Here is a 21,766-nt window from a genome sequence, read left to right on the forward strand (position 1 = left end):
TCCCTTTATCCACTCATTATTGCTGGCTAAGAAAATAGACTTGAATGGAACTTAAAAACTGCGTTGACCACCCATTTCTAACATTAAGTTCTCGGACTAAGTAGCACTGGTGTCGGCTTCGACAGCCAAAGAGAAGTTGTCATGTCTGCTTCGCAAAGCCACAACAAAGTTGATTAAAGGTGGTTAATACGGTTGTGGCGACGCCGTGTCAAGCTCACATACTGTACACGTTGGTGTCCTTTACATAACATGATCTGCTTGTAGCTAAACTGTGCTGTATCCAACTACAACGTCCCAGTGTTTCAGTTTCACAATAGTGGCTTTTAAACAAATCCCCTTTAGACAATAAGAATCTGTTTAAATTGTGGAATGAGGTTCTACCTGCTCAATACAACTGATATTTTACATTTACGTTTATGTCATTTAGCAAACACTCTTATCCAGAGCAACATACACACAGTCATATGACAATCCCAAGGCCATGGTTAACGCAAGAACATCCGTAATGCAACACCAATTTGTTTCGCTGGAAGACGTAATCTATGGGTAGGAAATATCAGACACAGTCCAACCAAACCATTCCAATCACATATAGGGGGAAAATGCTTTCAAAAAGCTTTCCATTACAATAGAAAACAAAACAAACCAAAAACTGGCAACCGGCGAGTGTTACAGTACATCATAGGAGTAATACCACTAATAATAGAAAAGATCAGAGATAAAACAAAAGGAGAGCACAGCACACTCAATTATTTGAAGCTTTGATTTCAAAGGGCTCCAGAGTGGGGAGCTGGGCTTTGTACTTTTGAACTGTTGCTCACAGTGTGTGTATGTGTGCGTAGGTGCCGTATTAAATATAGGCAGTGCTGTGGCGTGATTCGGTTAGCGTGCACTCGCCCCCCCCACGCCCCCTCCACCTCCATCCCCCCCACCCCTCCGGTGAAATCAGAGAAGCCCCCCCCGCCCCGGCCCCGGCTGGTTTGCATAAAGCAAACGAAATTAAATTTGCTTTGCTAAATCAAAGCTTGTATGGTATTCCAAGCTGCTCTCTCTGGGACAAATTACTTCAAACGGCCTCCTTTGTATCATAACAGAATAAAAAAAATCAGCCCAATCAGCGCCTCTCCAAAACCCTCGACTCAGGAATTAATTATTGAACCCTGGCGCGGAATTCTCTGTCTCTTAGCACACAGTGACACAGATCTATTTATTTGGAAAAGGGCATTTTGCTCTTAAAAACACACTATTGGCTGGAAACCTGATTTCATTTCTCTGTATATTTGTGGGTGTGTTCTCTCTCTCTCTCTCTCTCTCTCTCTCTCTCTCTCTCTCTCTCTCTCTTTCTTTCTTTCTTTCTTTCTTTCTTTCTGTTTTGGCACCACATCTCTGTTTTCCCCCTACAGGCATGAGTAGGGTTCGGGCCACAGCAGAAACAGCCTCAGAAAGCTCAGAATACCTCCTGCCATTTTACCCAGGACAGCCAGAGACAGAACCACTAAATATGCCCCAAAACCTCCCATAGCTCCCACCCTCTGTCCACTTGCCAAGCCCCACAAACCCTGGGCAGACGTCTGAGTGAGTGAACACACAACTGTTTACAAATCTCCAGTTAATAGGATCACTCCTCATTGACTGCTCTGATGCGTTTGATGTAATCTATTAGCTGTATGATAGTCAGTGTGCCGGGCAGATCAATAACCCTGGCTTTCTTACAACTCCACTGTGTACTGTTACTCCTTTTTACTGCTGCTGGTTAGGAATAGCATGCATGTTTAACGGTGTAGGGTGTGTGTGAGTGTGTGTGTGTGTGCGTGTGCGTGCATGTGTGTCTCTCTGTGTGTGTGTGTGTGTGTGTGTGTGTGTGTGTGTGTGTGTGTGTGTGTATGCGTGTGTATGCGCACGGATGCGTGTGTGTGTTTTATGTGTGTCTGTGTGTGCATGTGTGCATGCTGGCGAGTATAGGAGCTGTGAGTGTCTGATATCTGTAAGAGTTATTTCCAAGTGAATGCTCTGTGTTTTTTGCCCCCTAATAAGGGAAGATGTTTCATGTGAATCTGTGTGTGCATGCTGGAGTATATTGCTGGTGCTGTGTATAGTTGTGCGTGTGCATATGTGTGTGTGTTTGTGAGTGTGTGTGTATATGTTTTCGAGTGTGTCTCTAGCTTGCTGGTATAACTGTGTTTCCAATTAAGTTGAACCACAGGCTGGATCAATGCGGCCCCTCTGTGTGTAGGAATGAGCAGCCCTGGGCCCTCGAAGCATGCCCACAAATAATTTATCACACACACAGGGTCTGGGCAGGGGGGAGAGGAGGGATGATGGGGTGAGGAGGGGGAGAAGGGGGGAGAGCCACAAGGACAGTGTCCAGCCCACAGGAGGAAGCTATGGAGCAGGGAGGACGAGAGAGAGAGAGAGAGAGAGAGAGAGAGAGAGAGAGAGAGAGAGAGAGAGAGAGAGAGAGAGAGAGAGAAGGTCAGGACCTACAGGAATAACACTGTCCCTGTTTAATCATTTACATGAAGACAGAGCAAATCAACAATAAACAATTTATTTCAGCACTGGGGAGTCTACAGGGAGGAAAAGAAGGGAAGGGAAAAAACAAAAACTAGGGTAAGTACAGAGGTTAAGGGAAAGAAAGTGATAAAAGTGCTGATATATACTGCTCAAAAAAATAAAGGGAACACTTAAACAACACATCCTAGATCTGAATGAAAGAAATAATCTTATTAAATACTTTTTTCTTTACATAGTTGAATGTGCTGACAACAAAATCACACAAAAATAATCAATGGAAATCCAATTTATCAGCCCATAGAGGTCTGGATTTGGAGTCACACTCAAAATTAAAGTGGTGAACCACACTACAGGCTGATCCAACTTTGATGTAATGTCCTTAAAACAAGTCAAAATGAGGCTCCGTAGTGTGTGTGGCCTCCACGTGCCTGTATGACCTCCCTACAATGCCTGGGCATGCTCCTGATGAGGTGGCGGATGGTCTCCTGAGGGATCTCCTCCCAGATCTGGACTAAAGCATCCGCCAACTCCTGGACAGTCTGTGGTGCAATGTGGCGTTGGTGGATGGAGCGAGACATGATGTCCCAGATGTGCTCAATTGGATTCAGGTCTGGGGAACGGGCGGGCCAGTCCATAGCATCAATGCCTTCCTCTTGCAGGAACTGCTGACACACTCCAGCCACATGAGGTCTAGCATTGTCTTGCATTAGGAGGAACCAAGGGCCAAGAATATGGTCTCACAAGGGGTCTGAGGATTTCATCTCGGTACCTAATGGCAGTCAGGCTACCTCTGGCGAGCACATGGAGGGCTGTGCGGCCCCCCAAAGAAACGCCACCCCACACCGTGACTGACCCACCGCCAAACCAGTCATGCTGGAGGATGTTGCAGGCAGCAGAACGTTCTCCACGGCGTCTCCAGACTCTGTCACGTCTGTCACGTGCTCAGTGTGAACCTGCTTTCATCTGTGAAGAGCACAGGGCGCCAGTGGCGAATTTGCCAATCTTGGTGTTCTCTGGCAAATGCCAAACGTCCTGCACGGTGTTGGGCTGTAAGCACAACCTCCACCTGTGGACGTCGGGCCCTCATACCACCCTCATTGAGTCTGTTTCTGACCGTTTGAGCAGACACATGCACATTTGTGGCCTGCTGGAGGTCATTTTGCAGGGCTCTGGCAGTGCTTCTCCTGCTCCTCCTTGCACAAAGGCGGAGGTAGCGGTCCTGCTGCTGGGTTGTTGCCCTCCTACGGCCTCCTCCACGTCTCCTGATGTACTGGCCTGTCTCCTGGTAGCGCCTCCATGCTCTGGACACTACGCTGACAGACACAGCAAACCTTCTTGCCACAGCTCGCATTGATGTGCCATCCTGGATGAGCTGCACTACCTGAGCAACTTGTGTGGGTTGTAGACTCCGTCTCATGCTACCACTAGAGTGAAAGCACCGCCAGCATTCAAAAGTGACCAAAACATCAGCCAGGAAGCATAGGAACTGAGAAGTGGTCTGTGGTCCCCACCTGCAGAACCACTCCTTTATTGGGGGTGTCTTGCTAATTGCCTATAATTTCCACCTGTTGTCTATTCCATTTGCACAACAGCATATGAAATTTATTGTCAATCAGTGTTGCTTCCGAAGTGGACAGTTTGATTTCACAGAAGTGTGATTGACTTGGAGTTACATTGTGTTGTTTAAGTGTTCCCTTTATTTTTTTGAGCAGTGTATATATATTTTCTTGTGTATATATATATATATTTTCTTGTGTGTATATATATATATATATATATATATATATATATATATATATATATATATATATATATATATACACACACAGCTTGGAAAATTCCAGAAAATTATGTCATGGCTTTAGAAGATTCTGATAGGCTAATTGACATAATTTGAGTCAATTGGAGGTGTACCTGTGGATGTATTTCAAGGCCTACCTTCAAACACAGTGCCTATATATACAGTTGAAGTCGGAAGTTTACATACACTAAGGTTGGAGTCATTAAAACTCGTTTGTCAACCACTCCACAAACTATAGTTTGGCAAGTTGGCTAGGACATCTACTTTGTGCATGACACAAGTAATTTTTCCAACAATTGTTAACAGAACGATTATTTCACTTATAACTCACTGTATCACAATTCCAGTGGGTCAGAAGTTTACATACACTAAGTTGACTGTGCCTTTAAACAGCTTGGAAAATTCCAGAAAATGATGTCATGGATTTAGAAGATTCTGATAGGCTAATTGACATAGTTTGAGTCAATTGGAGGTGTACCTGTGGATGTATTTCAAGGCCTACCTTCAAACACAGTGCCTCTTTGCTTGACATCATGGGAAAATAAAAAATAAATCAGCCAAGACCTCCGAAACAAATTGTAGAGCAAATTGGGAGCAATTTCCAAACGCCTGAAGGTACCACATTCATCTGTACAAACAATAGTACCCCAGTATAAACACCATGGGACCACGCAGCCGTGATACCGCTCAGGAAGGAGATGCGTTCTGTCTCGTAGAGATGAAAGTACTTTGGTGCGAAAGTGCAAATCAATCCCAGAACAACAGCAAAGGACCTTGTGAAGATGCTGGAGGAAACAGGTACAAAAGTATCTATATCCACAGTAAAACGAGTCCTATATTGACATAACCTGAAAGGCCACTCAACAAAGAAGAGGCCACTGCTCCAAACCCGCCATAAAAAAGCCAGACTACGGTTTGCAACTGCACATTGGGACTCGTACTTTTTGGAGAAATGTCCTCTGATCTGATGAAACAAATATAGAACTGTTTGGCCATAATGACCATCGTTATGTTTGGAGGAAAAAGGGGGAGGCTTGCAAGCCGAAGAACACCGTCCCAACCATGAAGCAGGGGGGTGGTAGCATCATGTTGTGGGGGTGCTTTGCTGCAGGAGGGACTGGTGCACTACACAAAATAGATGGCATCATGAGGAAGGAAAATTAGGTGGATATATTGAAGCAACATCTCAAGACATCAGTCAGGAAGTTAAAGCTTGGTCTCAAATGGGTCTTCCAAATGGACAGTGACCCCAAGCATACTTCCAAAGTTGTGTAAAAATGGCTTAAGGACAACAAAGTCAAGGTATTGGAGTGGCCCCTAGGATTAAATGTCAGGAATTGTGAAATACTGAGTGTAAATGTATTTGGCTAACGTGTATGTGAACGTACGACTTCAACTCTATGTATATGTATGTATATATATATATATATATATATATATATATATACACTGCTCAAAAAAATAAAGGGAACACTTAAACAACACAATGTAACTCCAAGTCAATCACACTTCTGTGAAATCAAACTGTCCACTTAGGAAACAACACTGATTGACAATAAATTTCACATGCTGTTGTGCAAATGGAATAGACAACAGGTGGAAATTATAGGCAATTAGCAAGACACCCCCAATAAAGGAGTGGTTCTGCAGGTGGTGACCACAGACCACTTCTCAGTTCCTATGCTTCCTGGCTGATGTTTTGGTCACTTTTGAATGCTGGCGTGGAGAACGTTCTGCTGCCTGCAACATCCTCCAGCATGACCGGTTTGGCGGTGGGTCAGTCATGGTGTGGGGTGGCATTTCTTTGGGGGGCCGCACAGCCCTCCATGTGCTCACTAGAGGTAGCCTGACTGCCATTAGGTACCGAGATGAGATCCTCAGACCCCTTGTGAGACCATATGCTGGTGCGGTTGGCCCTGGGTTCCTCCTAATGCAAGACAATGCTAGACCTCATGTGGCTGGAGTGTGTCAGCAGTTCCTGCAAGAGGAAGGCATTGATGCTATGGACTGGCCCGCCCGTTCCCCAGACCTGAATCCAATTGAGCACATCTGGGACATCATGTCTCGCTCCATCCACCAACGCCACGTTGCACCACAGACTGTCCAGGAGTTGGCGGATGCTTTAGTCCAGGTCTGGGAGGAGATCCCTCAGAAGACCATCCGCCACCTCATCAGGAGCATGCCCAGGCGTTGTAGGGAGGTCATACAGGCACGTGGAGGCCACACACACTACTGAGCCTCATTTTGACTTGTTTTAAGGACATTACATCAAAGTTGGATCAGCCTGTAGTGTGACTCCAAATCCAGACCTCCATGGGTTGATAAATTGGATTTCCATTGATTATTTTTGTGTGATTTTGTTGTCAGCACATTCAACTATGTAAAGAAAAAAGTATTTAATAAGATTATTTCATTCATTCAGATCTAGGATGTGTTATTTTAGTGTTCCCTTTATTTTTTGGGGCAGTATATATATATATATATATATATATATATATATGCAAAGCATGCATACAGTACAGTGATCAACATGTCCAGTTTTTCATATTTGGAGCAATGACTGAGGGGTATATCTGTGTGATAAGTGTGATGCTTGTTATTCAGGAGGATATGATCTGTTAGAACATGGCACTCTAGCCTGGGCTTGACTATCTCATCTTAGGAAGCAAACATATCTTCAGCTAGGGTACACATCGCATTAGGATCTTCTGAAGAAGCATTAGAAAGAAAGACTACATACAGAGTCACTTACACACACCAACACACAGTCTGACACACACCCACACACTCATTAACTACACAAATCAGCACTGCGCTGGTTGTTTTTAAAGTAGATCACAGGCATGTAGTTATTGGACGAGGCCTAATTGATAAAACCATTAGTAACACTTGTGCAGATAGCAGATAGGGAGAATCCTAGTCTGCGCACAGTCACTCCAAATGGGCTCACTTAGGCTTAAAGTGCACCACATTAAAAGATTATGTCCAAATGTGGGAAGTTCCTATGACTCTGGCTCCATTTCTGGGAGGATTAATAGGGACAAAATGAAGACAGAGCAGGGAGAGCAGAGCAGAGATTCCGAAGATCCTGTCTTTTAGTGTGTTTCTGAGGTTGTGGGTGAGGTCCAGGGACCGTTGCATTTAAGGCCCTGATAATACGCAAACCACACATAATACCCCAATCATCAGTTTGTGTCTCGGGAGTGTTTGAGTTGAGACCAATTAGAGGGGTGGATCCTGTTTCACATGTGCTGTCCCACTGAGAACCCTAGCTGATTACACATTACACCAACCGCTATAGAGCACCCTGCTATCCTGCTCTCTGTGGCTCAGACAGATAGACAGACAGATGAAGATGGACAACGCAGAGCGGAAGAGAGGCGACAGAAGGTGGGAATAGAGGGAGAGAGAAAAAAGAAACGGGGTTGGAACAGACAGAGGAAGGGAGAGAAAGAAAGAGAGGGTGAAAAAGGGGGGTGGAGGTAGAGAGAGAGAGTGCGAGAGCGAGAGAGAGAGAGAGAGAGAGAGAGAGAGAGAGAGAGAGAGAGAGAACTGTCAGTTCACTGCGATTGGAGCAAATTAAAAGATCATTTGTTTGCGCTCATGTGTTTGAATACGGGGCCTTTCCCAGAGCGGGGCTGGCTGACCCCTAGCTGAGCACTGGCCACCGGGGTTAATGAGGAATCATCTCTCACACACATCCTCCATTAATAATCTGACCACAGAGTCACACCACATACTCACACACAAACAGAGTGACAGGACATGCTTTAGTCTCGCCACTGGCCAGGCCATCACTGTACATAGGAACTGGTTCTCAGCTGACTTGTCTGGTTAAATACAGTTGTAATATAATACAGTAAATGTAAGGGTAGAGCGTGGGGTTGTCATTGGTGATGGGAGACTAGAGTGGTACAGACAGACTCTAAGAGTGTTGGGAGCAGGTAAAAGAGAGGGAGGATTAAAGGTGGACTGAAGATGGAGGGAATGAACAGAGGTTGAGAGAATTAGTGAAGAGGCAAAGTAGCCAAAAATGGTGTTGAGAATATTGAGATTGTAAAAGATTGAAATAGACGTACAGAATATTAAAAGCTGTAAAACTGATGAAACGATGGAATGAAACATGTGATATTTAAATAGAGTAAAACTGGAAAAGAGATTTGGAGTCAACACATTGAACCAGGAGGAAAGAGTTAGACAGAGATAATTATTTTAATTGCACAGTGTGTGTTTTTTTGTACTCCGCTGCTGAGGTTGTGGGTGTTATGACAGTACTAATGTATGTGTGTGTGTGTGTCTGTGTGTGTGTTTGTGAGTGCATGTGCTCTGCTCAGCTCCATTAAGACGTGAGGGGAATATCAGCCCTGGGATGTGATATATAGGATAGGCTGTGTGGTGCAGGTCATACAAGCCCTTAACCAGTAATGTCCTAGGAGCGCAACTCGCCCAGGGGACCTCCGGACCATTTTACAGCCAAGCGGGCGAGACTGGGCCGGCGTGGCGTGACAGGTGGAGCGGTAAAGCCCTGCCCCGGGCTCATCAATAACACTGAGGAACGGCAGCAGGCAGACGCCACGGACAGCTACAGAGTTACAGAGCTACAATCAGAGTTGCCCCGGTCAACTGTAAGTGATGTTATTGTGAAGTGGAAACATCTAGGAGCAACAACGGCTCAGCCGCGAAGTGGTAGGCCGTACAAGCTCGCAGAATTGGACTGCTGAGTGCTGAAGCGCCTAGAGCGAAAAACCGTCTGTCCGCTGTTGCAACACTCAATACCGAGTTCCAAACTGCCTCTGGAAGCACCGTCAGCACAAGAACTGTTTGTCAGGAGCTTCATGAAATGGGTTTCCATGGCCAATCATCCTAAGCCTAAGATCACCATGTGCATGTGATGAATCAAGCTTCACAACCTGGCAGTCCAACGGAAAAATCGAGGTTTGGCGGATGCCAGGAGAACGCTACCTGCCCGAATGCATAGTGCTAATTATAAAGTTTGGTGGAGGAGGAATAATGGTCTGGGGCTGTTTTTCATGGTTCATGCTAGCCCTCTTAGTGCCAGTGAAGGGAAATCTTAACACTACAGCCTACAATAACATTCTAGACGATTCTGTGCTTCCAACTTTGTGGAAATATTTTGGGGAAGGCCCTTTCCTGTTTCAGTATGACAATGCCCCGGGGCACAAAGCAAGGTCCATACAGAAATGGTGTGGAAGAACTTGACTGGCCTGCCCAGAGCCCTGACCTCAACCCCATCAAACACCTTTGGGATGAATTGGAATGCCGACTGCGAGCCAGACCTAATTGCCCAACATCGTTGCTCGACCTCACTAATGCTTTTGTGGATGAATGGAAGCAAGTCCCTGCAGCAATGTTCCAACATTTAGTGGAAAGCCTTTGCAGAAGAATGGAGGCTGTTATAACAGCAAAGGGGGGACCAACTCCATATTATTGCCCATGATTTTGGAATGAGATATTTGACGTGCAGGTGTCCACTTAATTTTGGTCATGTAGTGTACCATGGTTGAACAAGCTCAACGGTACAACTACCTGAGACAAAAAAATCTGTGCCTCTTGGTGGATTTTATCTTGAGGAGTGAATGCACTAAAATAAAAAGCCTGCAAAGCATTTATTCCCGAAAAAGAAAATTCTCCAAAATAAATATTCTTATCCAGATCTGGAGCAAAATATTCAGTAGTGTAATTTTACAAATTGCACTATATATGGAAGTGAGATTTGGGGTCCAACCTGATTATAAGCATTGGGAGAAAAACCCAATAGAATATCTTCATACAGATTTCTGCAGAATTATCCTAAATATCCAAAAGAAAGTACCAAATAATGTACGCAGAGCAGAACTTGGAAGATTCCCTTGAATTGTAAATATAAAGGAAAGTACACAAACAATTTAGCGCCGTTTGAAATTAAGCCCTAAAACATCCATACAATTCAAAGCGCTGGAAACCCAAGAGCTGAATCCTGAAAAGAGTCCCCTATGTCAGCTGTTCTTCTGGGTGAGGGAGAAATTGCAAATAGTACTGCCAGATATGTACAGTTGAAGTCGGAAATTTACATACACCTTAGCCAAATACATTTAAACTCAGTTTTTCACAATTCCTGACATTTAATCCTAGTAAAAATTCCCTGTCTTAGGTCAGTTAGGATCACCACTTTATTTTAAGAATGTGAAACGTCAGAATAATAGTAGAGAGAATGATTTATTTCATATTTTATTTGTTTCATCACATTCCCAGTGGGTCAGAGGTTTACATACACTAAATTAGTATTAATTAGCATTGCCTTTAAATTTATTAACTTGGGTCAAACATTTCAGGTAGCCTTCCACAAGCTTCCCACAATACGTTGGGTGAATTTTGGCCCATTCCTCTTGACAGAGCTGGTGTAACTGAATCAGGTTTGTAGGCCTCCTTGCTCACACACGCTTTTTCAGTTCTGCCCACAAATCTTCTATAGGACTAAGGTCAGGGCTTTGTCATGGCCACTCCAATACCTTGACTTTGTTGTCCTTAAGCCATTTTGCCACAACTTTGGAAGTATGCTTGGGGTCATTGTCCATTTGGAAGACCCATTTGCGACCAAGCTTTAACTTCCTGACTGATGTCTTGAGATGTTGCTTCAATATATCCACATATATATCCACAGTGTCTCCTGACCCCTCCTGTCTCAGCCTCCAGTTTTTATGCTGCAGTAGTTTATGTGTTGGGGGGCTAGGGTCTGTTATATCTGGAGTATTTCTCCTGTCTTATCCGGTGTCCTGTGTGAATTTAAGTATGCTCTCTCTAATTCTCTCTTTCTCTCTTTCTCTCTTTCTTTCTTTCTCTCTCTCGGAGGACCTGAGCCCTAGGACCATGCCTCAGGACTACCTGGCATGATAACTCCTTGCTGTCCCCAGTCCACCTGGCCGTGCTGCTGCTCCAGTTTCAACTGTTCTGCCTGCGGCTATGGAACCCTGACCTGTTCACCGGACGTGCTACCTGTCCCAGACCTGATGTTTTCAACTGTCTAGAGACAGCAGGAGCGGTAGAGATACTCTCAATGATTGGCTATGAAAAGCCAACTGACATTTACTCTTGAGGTCCTGACTTGTTGCACTCTCGACAACTACTATGATTATTATTATTTGACCATGCTGGTCATTTATGAACATTTCGAACATCTTGGCCATGTTCTGTTATAATCTCCACCCGGCACAGCCAGAAGAGGGCTGGCCACCCATCATAGCCTGGTTCCTCTGTAGGTTTCTTCCTAGGTTTTGGCCTTTCTAGGGAGTTTTTCCTAGCCAGTTTTTCCTGCTTGCTGTTTGGGGTTTTAGGCTGGGTTTCTGTACAGCACTTTGAGATATCAGCTGTTGTAAGAAGGGCTATATAAATACATTTGATTTGATTTGATAAATGTCCTCCCTCATGATTCCATCTATTTTGTGAAGTGCACCAGTCCCTCTTGCAGCAAAGCACCCACACAATATGATGCTGCCACCCCTGTGCTTTACGGTTGGGATGGTGTTCTTCGGCTTGCAAGCCTCCCCCTTTTTCCTCCAAACATAACGATGGTCATTATGGCCAAACAGTTCTATTTTTGTTTCATCAGACCAGAGGTAATTTCACCAAAAAGTACGATCTTCGTCCCCATGTGCAGTTGCAAACCGTAGTCTGGCTTTTTTATGGCAGTGGCGTCTTCCTTGCTGAGCGGCCTTTCAGGTTATGTCGATATAGGACTCGTTTGACTGTGGATATAGATACTTTTGTACCTGTTTCCTCCAGCATCTCACAAGGTCCTTTGCTGTTGTACTGGGATTGATTTGCACTTTTCGCACCAAAGTACATTCATCTCTAGGAGACAGAACGCATCTCCTTCCTGAGCGGTATGAAGGCTGTGTGGATCCATGGTGTTTATACTTGCGTACTATTGTTTATACAGATGCATGTGGTACTTTCATGCGTTTGGAAATTGCTCCCAAGGATGAACCAGACTTGTGGAGGTCTACAATTCCTTTTTGGCTGATTTCTCTTGATTTTCCCATGAAAAAAAGAGGCGCTGAGTTTGAAGGTACACCTCCAATTGACTCAAACTATGTCAATTAACATAACAGAAGCTTCTAAAGCCATGACATCATTTTCTGGAATTTTCCAAGCTGTTTAAAGGCACAGTCAACTTAGTATATGTACATTTCTGACCCACTGGAATTGTGATACAGTGAATTATAAGTGAAATAATCTGTCTGTAAGCAATTGTTAGAAAAATTACTTGTGTCTTGCATAAAGTAGATGTCCTAACCAACTTGCCAAAGCTACAGTTTGTTAACAAGAAATTTGTGGAGTGGTTGAAAAACGAGTTTTTAGGTAAACTTCCAACTTCAACTGTATATGATTGCCATAGCCTGAGGGACATCCCATGAACATTCATTCCCTGAAGTTTTTACATTGTATACAACTTACAAGCAATACATAGTGTAACCATCATCCATGTACATTTTGTTATTCATTTATTAGCCATTGTAATCTTATTAAATTAAATGAATCAACCAAAAATGACATAATACAACAGTAGTAGTGTTGTGCCTGTATACAGTATGTAGTATTATTACTACTACTACTGAAATGAACTATAGTTATTACATTTTAGTAAACGCTCTTGTCCAGAGCGACTTACTGGAGCAATCAGGGTTAAGTGCCTTGCTGAAGGGCACATCAACAGACTTTTCACCTAGTCATCTCGAGGACTTGAACCAACGACCTTTCGGTTACTGGTCCAGTGCTCTTAACTGCTAGGCTAACTGCTGCCCCACTACTGAAATGAACTGCATTTCATTATCCTCATTGCATTGTTCTGTATTTACTGAAATACTGTACTACAATATTGCTTTGGCAATATCTACAAATTGTATTTCATGCCAATAAAGCAATCTGAATTTAAGAGAGAGAGAGAGAGAGAGAGAGAGAGAGAGAGAGAGAGAGAGAGAGAGAGAGAGAGAGAGAGAGAGAGAGAGAGAAAACACTTGCACAAATAGACAGAGAGAGAGAGAAAGGGAGGTAGTTGAATTTAGACATAAAGATGGGAAACTAGGACCGCTATTAGATACAAAGCAAACTACCTACAGTAAGCCATGGAATGCAGACGAAAAACAGATAGTGGAGAAAATGACCTAACAGTTGAGTAAAGATTAGGAGGAGAGAGGATGACCAAGGCTTACTTGGCCTCCAGGACAAGAGCCAGAATCCCGGCCGCGATGGGTGCAGCACTGGATGTCCCCGCAAAGTGGGTGACACAACCGTCCCCTAGATTGGACACTGTCACCTGCAGAGCACACAACAGAACACTGTACATTTCAGTCGCAACTTAACAAATATAGCGGTGTACACACACAACAACAAAAAATGTTTAATGTGCAGGGTAACACTCTTAGATAAAAGGTGTTAGCAAAAACCTAAAATGGTTAGGAAAACCCTTTGGAGAACCCTTTTGGTTCCAGGTCAAACCCTTTTGGGTTCCATGTAAAACCCCCACAAATGTGTTTACATCCCTGTTAGTCAGTATTTCTCCTTTGCCAAGATAATCCATCCACCTGACAGTTGTGTCATATCGAGAAGCTGATTAAACAGCATGATCATTATGCAGGTGCCCCTTGTGCTGGGGACAATAAAATATGCAGTTTTTTCACGCAACACAATGCAACAGATGTCTCAAGTTTTGAGGGAGCCTGCAATTGGCATGCTGACTTCAGAAATCTCCACCAGAGCTGTTGCCAGAGAATTTAATGTTAATTTCTCTACCACAAGCCACCTCCAACGTTGTTGTAGAGAATTTGGCAGTACGTCCAACCGGCCTCACAACCATAGAACATGTGTATAGCGTCGTGTGGGCAAGCGGTTTGCTGATTTCAACGTTATGAACAGAGTGCCCATGGTGGTGGTGGGGTTATGGTATGGGCAGGCATAAGCGACGGACAACGAACACAAGCGCATTTTAATCGATGGCAATTTGAATGCACAGAAATACCGTGACGCGAGGCCCATTGTGAGGCCTATTTCTTTTAAGGTATCTGTGACTAACAGATCCATATCTGTATTCCCACATGAAATCCATAGATTAGGGCTTAATGACTTCATTTCAAATGACTGATTTCCTCATATGAACTGTAACTCAGTAAAATCCTTGAAATTGTTGCATGTTGCGTTTATATTTTTGTTCAGTATAGTTTTTTTAGACCATGCACCTGAGACAATTGTTGAATGTGTGTACACTCTTTTTTTAACCAACCAAACAAATTCACACATAGTTAGCTATTATGCTCTCGGGTGAAGAATTCAGTGAAGTCACACGTGGGGGAACTGATCTTGTAACAGCGACCAGGGGATATGTATTTCTCTCTCTCGCTGTCTCTCTCTCTCCGCTCACTCTCACTCACACACAAATATATACACACCTAACGCTCCTCTACCACACCTGAGGGGTATCTTACAAAGCAGTTTTGAGGAGTTAGCGAGGTAACTTGGGTCAACTCTGAGTTCAACTCGGGATAACCGGTCATATGAAAGTGGCTCACCTTTTACTGTAGCTAGGTACATTTCTATGGCAACGAATCCTTCAGAACTAACCTGCTCCTCTATCTGCGCCGGTGCAGGCTAACTCAGGGCTACTCCACTTACCCTGAACTAAATGACTGAGCCCCAAGTTGAGGACCAATGAAACCATATTCCCTCCGTCTTGCAAAGACTGTGTCATCATCCCATTCATTAGAGGAAGACGACTGAATACATATTTTATTAATCAAATGTTTTTTGTTGTTGTGTTAAAATATATCGCATTGTACTGTACATCTAGCAATGACAGAATGCATTATAAACTTCACACACAGTAAAACTTTTGTATGACTTGTGGTACTTGTGGTTGTGCAAAAAGGTACTTGTGGTTGTGCGTTGATAAGCACACCGAAGTAATCATTAATGATTAGTAATAATATAAAGACTGCACTTCTAAAAGCCTATTTCACAACATAGCCTGCTGAATTTGCACGATAACTTTTCTTCCAATTAGATTTTGGCACAATTGTAAATGTGGCACTGACTCGCACATGGAAGAGTTCAGTATTCGACTAACCATGTGCAACATGCACACGCAGTTGCAAGCTTGCTACAGTTAGTGGCAGGCGGGCAAGCAATAGCCACCGCTGTTGTACGGATGAAGCCTGAGCTGAAATGTGACGCTAACTGAAGCTGGTTAGCTTTAGAAAACCTTGAGTAAATCTAGCTTGCTTCGTAGGAAACACCTCTGACCACGAATGTGGTGACTGACTGAATGCCTCGGGGGAGTAGACTGGAAGTAGCAAACAGTCACAGTCACAGTCAGTGGTAGGTGATACTGGGTAATATTAGACTGGAGCTGAGCAGAGCATACAGACATTTTTCTTTCCTGGCCTTCGACTTTGTCACACTCCTGAACTGAGTGCACATCAACACCTCTCTTCCTTCTCTCGTTCACTCTTTTTCTCTGCCGCTTCAGCCGCGGTGCCATGCTTCACCTCCAATTAACACTTGCGACTGCGTGTGTGTGTGTGTGCATCCACACATATCCGCCAGCCACATCCTGCCCAGCAGCCACCCAGGTCAACCTGTGAAGCCGCTATAAATATCACAGCAGTTAACAGGCTGCTAACAGGAGCTAAAGAGCAGTGCTGCACTCAATCTCACACAGTGTCAAATAGATACACACACACAGGCAGACGGACACACACACACAGGCGGACACACACACACATACACACAACATCAAATAGATATACACACATGCATGCACGCAGACACACACATCCACACACAGAGAGACTTACTAGGGGTAGTGTGTTTCCCAAACTGGCTCCAGTTAGAGTGACAGCCATGACAGCAGGGCAGGGCTCACCGAAAAAGGCGGGCTTGCCCATGTGAGTGACAGCCCCGATGGCAATGCTGTAGACACTGTTGACATAGCCGTCTGCTCCACAGTGGTCGTTCACCAACCCGCCGTTACCAGACGCCCACACAAATATACTTCCTTTTCCACCTCGCCCCTGTATTAAGGTGAAAGAGAGCGGAGAGGGGAGTTGGTGGAAGGATAAAATAGAATAGAATAGAATTACATGGAATAGAGAAAAGCGAGCACGCACGCGTGCATGAGTTTGTGTGTGTGGACGTGCATGTGTACATGCATGTACAGTATGGGTGTGTGTATACTTGCGTGCCTGCATGTACTTTTCCTGTGTGTGCGTGTGTGTGTGTGTATGTGTGTTAACCTTGCCTTCTGCGTGCCCAGCCTCAGTGCTTTCTGTGTGAGTGTCCCCGGCCCGGCCATCTCCTGTCCGTCGTCCCGCGGGCCCCAGCAGCACACGTACACATCAATGAAGTCGTTGTTGAAGGTCAGAGACGTGGCCTCCATGGAGTCCGTCACCGTGCCGTCCAGCAGACGGATACCTGGCCGGGTCAAAGGTCAGAGGTCACGGGGCAGAGGGAAGAGGTCAGGGGTGACAGTTCATTCCAAGGATTATGTTTTACTGCACATTTATTATGATACCGATCTAGCCCTGTGAATTGGTTTGAACAGCTGTTGGCTTTTAGCGCTATAGTATGACACTAGAATAAAAACAGTGATTTTCAGAGGATGTTTTTATTCAAATGTCCCAATACATTTTCTTGTTGATGCATACTTCTGCTATGGTCTGTACGGATGTATTATATTAGTCATCCTCACTAAAAAACGAATTACAACAACTCAAACCCAAAATGAGATGTTAAATTAGGTCTGTATGGCTCAATAACAGTGTGTCCCTGTCAAATCCAAACACAAACACTCATTAGATAGATTTCTCTCATCGTTCACAAATACAGCTGAATATCAACACCTAAACTGGCTGCAATAGACGTATTGATTGCTGGGCTTTATGGAAGAAATGCACTGCAAATGCATTGTTCTGTTGTGGATACGCCTGTGGTCCCTTTGTCATCATTATCAAACCTCGGCGCTATGATTCACTTCAACTAGGTCTGCCTCCTAAAAAGAAACACTCTATTCCCTATTTTTTGTGCACTGCTTTTGACCATGGCCCATCAAATGTAATACGCCATATAGGAAATAGGGTGCCATTTGGGACTCATACATTATCTCTCCAGCTGATGTCATAACCAATCACTGGCATTGCATTACCCTGTTGTCATTGCCTTTTATTGAGCCATTTCATTACATTTGATGTGTGATTGTGCTCATAGTATGTTATCACTGCACTGCAACATATCATATCATTTATCTGGTAATATAAACACCGCTCTTCTCTTCTTCATGAACATACTGTTACGGTATCGTTCATTGTTACCTCGCCTAGCGTCTCCTATTCAGTCTGACTGAATCATTGAATGATTGAATCATAATGGTATACTGTATTAGACAATATTATGTCTCATAGACAATGTACATTTGTCAGAGTACAGTGCAATCATATTACATGTACATATTATAGTAGCACAGCTAGTACAATCATTCAACAAGATGTATATTTGAATCATACGATCACTTCTACCGCTATTTTATTTTGATGGATTACATTGGCATGGACATGGGCAGTGTTGTACTCACCACCGATCCTGGCGTTGAAAGCGATGCCCACGCCACAGTAAGAGTTGTTGGCCTCCATGGCCACTTCCCCTGCACACCTGGTGCCATGACTGGGACAGATGAGAACGTTATGTCATACACATACACACACAAACGCGTAAACACATAAACCCGCAGGCACTCTCTCACACACACAAAAACGACTGTATCTCTACACAAGTGTAGACAAAGAACAACCCATTCCAAAAATCAGGAAACAAAACTACAATAGGAACGATGACTGCAAATAGTGAGAGATGACAGAGGAACATGAAGAATGAGAGGGGGTGAAAGAGTGAGATGAATGTAGAGATTAAGAAGTGTGTTACCCGTTCTCCTCGTCTCTGAGTGGCATGGGATCATGGGAAAGGCCGTGTGAGCCACGCAGGTCAAAACTGGCAAAGGCTTCCTGAGAGACACACCATAGTGTAATGTCATGGAACAACATGGAGAGCATGTAGCCTGATCCCAGATCTGTTTTTGCTATATAGCCAACTCTTATGGTTGTTAGAGGTTGGCTATACAGGACAAAACAGATCTGGCATCAGAACAGGGAGGATGAGGAAATGACACAGGAAATAAAAAAACGGCATTTCTGGAAGTATATTGATGTGTCATGATGGTCTTCTATGTGTTGTCATGCTCTCTCATTCTATACGAGGACAAGCTGTTCACTGTGAGGGGAGGAGATGACAGGCTACATAGCAGATGAGTGATGTGTGTCTATCGAGTCAAATATGATCAAGGAGGTGCACTCAAGGAGACAGGAGTCAGGTACAACCTCATGTAGCCGTGCTTCAATCTCTCTCTCAGGCTATACATGAGTGCCAAACTACATGTTGGCCTGTTGGCTTTGATCTGAACAGTGGCTCTTGGATTATAAATGATAGAAAGCAGTAGTAGCCAGAAAAATTTCTGGCAGTCAGTCCACTACAGCACCTCCACTCTGGGTGAGTTGGTGAAGAGTGAATTTGACCCTAGATGCTGATCTTGGGTGAGTTTACCATTTTCCCCCACTAATGGTTACGGTTGGGATTTGAGGAGGAGAAGCCGATCCTAGATCTGTATCTAGGTTGAAACTTCACCCGAAGCAGTTAGCATCACTTCACTATAGCGTCATCAATTTGACATGGGTGTTAACTTCTTTGGGATAGGGGGCAGTATTTTCACGGCCGGATAAAAAACGTACCGATTTAATCTGGTTACTACTCCTGCCCAGAAAGTAGAATATGCATATATATAATATGCATTTATATATATAGATTTGGATAGAAAACACTCTAAAGTTTCGAAAACTGTTTGAATGGTGTCTGTGAGTATAACAGAACTCATATGGCTGGCCAAAACCTGAGAAGATTCCATACAGGAAGTGCCCTGTCTGACAATTTGTTGTCCTTCTGTTGCATCTCTATCGACATTACCGCATCTGTGCTGTAACATGACACTTTCTAAGGCTTCCATTGGCGCTCTAAAGCCGCCAGAAAGTGGAATGGGGTGTCTGCTGTCTCTGGGCAAAGTACAGCAGCAGAGTTTGTAAGTGGTCTGCCTGGGGACAGTGAGACTGAGATGCGCGTTCACGAGACTTCTCAATTTTTTTCTTTCAGCCTTTGAATGAATACAACGTCGCCCGGTTGGAATATTATCGCTATTTTACGAGAAAAATAGCATAAAAATTGATTTTAAATAGCGTTTGACATGCTTCTAAGTACGGTTATGGAATATTTTGAATTTTTTTGTCACGAAATGCGCTCGCGCGTTACCAATCGGATAGTGACCTGAACGCACGAACAAAACGGAGGTATTTGGATATAACTATGGATTATTTGGAACCAAAACAACATTTGTTGTTGAAGTAGAAGTCCTGGGAGTGCATTCTGACGAGGGACAGCAAAGGTAATCCAATTTTTCTAATAGTAATTCTGAGTTTAGGTGACCCCGAAGTTGGCGGATGTCAAAATAGCTAGCCGTGATGGCCGAGCTATGTACTCAGAATATTGCAAAATGTGCTTTCGCCGAAAAGCTATTTTAAAATCGGACACAGCGATTGCATAAAGGAGTTCTGTATCTATAATTCTTAAAATAATTGTTATGTTTTTTTGTCAACGTTTATCATGAGTAATTTAGTAAATTCACCGGAAGTTTTCGGTGGGTATGCTAGTTCTGAACATCACATGCTAATGTAAAAAGCTGGTTTTTGATATAAATATGAACTTGATTGAACAAAACATGCATGTATTGTATAACATAATGTCCTAGGAGTGTCATCTGATGAAGATCATCAAAGGTTAGTGCTGCATTTAGCTGTGGTTTGGGTTTATGTGACATATATGCTTGCTTGGAAAATGGCTGTGTGATTATTTGTGTCTATGTACTCTCCTAACATAATCTAATGTTTTGCTTTCGCTGTAAAGCCTTTTTGAAATCAGACAATGTGGTTAGATTAACGAGAGTCTTATCTTTAAAATGGTGTAAAATAGTAGATTGTTTGAGAAAATTGAATTGTGGTATTTTAGTTGGTTTTGTATTTCGCGCCGTGCGATGCCATTGGCTGTTGGCTAGGGGTTCCACAGGCGGAACGGGGTTCCGCTAGCGGAACGTCTGTCCTCAACAGGTTAATCTATCTGCTGTATAGCATTATCTACTGTATATACAGTAAATGTTGAATGAATTAATTGTGTAATGGCCCATTAGGACAGACGACATAGATGGTCACTTCAAAATAAATCGATCAGGTTTACTCACAAAGTTTCTCTTCAGATCCATGTTCGTATGATCCACACCTAACGGGGAGGCAGGAAAGTAAATATCAGTGTTTGTACATAAAAGCTACAAATGAGGGATACAGGAACTAAAAGGATGCATGATTTAACATGCAATGAGTCTGGATGTTCCTCTATTCTCTCGTCTTTGAACCTGAAGGGATTTTTAAAGATGTTAGCAGTTCGGCTGGGAGAGAATGCATTGCAGAGGAAAGAGAGGATGCATTGCACCTTGCATTCTGTTTCTCACTCATTTCATCCCTTCTATCTGCATCCCTCCTTCCACCCTATTCTCACTTTCAACTTTAGCTCTGAACCAGCTCCTATGGAAATACAAATATGGGTTCTCTCCCTAGCCACTCTCTCAGTCTCTCTCTCTCTCTCTCTCTCTCTCTCTGTGTCTTCGCTCAATCTCTCCCCTTTTCTTTCTCCTGTGGAACAGGCTCTCTACTAGGTCCTTTTTCTGCTCTCTCACCCCATCTCTCCCTCTTTTCCTCCTCCCTCCCTCCATCTCCCCTCCCTCTCTCCTCCTGTGGCTGAGCCCCTGTGGACTCTAGCTATACTTTCTCAATCTGTCTCTCTATCTCCCCCTCCCTCCCTCCTCCCTCTCATCCCCATCTCTCCATCTCTCTTCCCCTCTTTCTCTTCTCTCCTCCTGTTGCAGGGCCCCTGTGGACTCTCTCACAGACAGGCGAATGGAGGCCCCAGGAGGGCCTGGCCCGCTCTGCCACACACACACGCACAAACACGCTCCCACACACAGGACCCGCCAGCCCTTTGTCCCACGCAGGCTGTGCCGCCAGGTTGCCATGACAACCCGCCGTTGACCGAGGCGGCCTGATTGTGTTCATCTGTGGCGGGTTAGAGCCCGGGTGAGTACAAGCACACCACGCCTGGCCACAACCTCCATCTCTCGCCTTCTCTCTCGCTTTCTCTCTCGCTTTCTCTCTCTCTCTCTGTGTGTGTGTGTGTGTGAATTTTAGCCTCCCAGTAAATATGTCCTTCTCCATATCTCTCTATCCTCTCTTTCCTTTTGCTGCATTCTCCTTTTCTTTC

The 21,766-nt window shown here is 44.0% G+C and overlaps 1 protein-coding gene across 1 annotated transcript in view; it reads right to left on the reverse strand.

Moving 5' to 3' along the window:
* LOC106581764 (PC3-like endoprotease variant B) overlaps positions 1 to 21,766 on the reverse strand; it is a 165,908-nt gene that overhangs the window by 42,420 nt on the left and 101,722 nt on the right. The window contains exons 7-12 of the mRNA XM_045713256.1: positions 20,694 to 20,731; positions 18,281 to 18,360; positions 17,934 to 18,022; positions 16,605 to 16,777; positions 16,162 to 16,377; positions 13,525 to 13,628 (exon numbers count right to left, since the gene is read on the reverse strand). Coding sequence (XP_045569212.1) covers positions 13,525 to 13,628; positions 16,162 to 16,377; positions 16,605 to 16,777; positions 17,934 to 18,022; positions 18,281 to 18,360; positions 20,694 to 20,731 — 700 coding nt within the window. The remainder of the gene's footprint in view (positions 1 to 13,524; positions 13,629 to 16,161; positions 16,378 to 16,604; positions 16,778 to 17,933; positions 18,023 to 18,280; positions 18,361 to 20,693; positions 20,732 to 21,766) is intronic.

This window comes from Salmo salar, chromosome ssa02, assembly GCF_905237065.1.
Source record: "Salmo salar chromosome ssa02, Ssal_v3.1, whole genome shotgun sequence".
NCBI classification, from domain to species: Eukaryota; Metazoa; Chordata; class Actinopteri; order Salmoniformes; family Salmonidae; genus Salmo; species Salmo salar.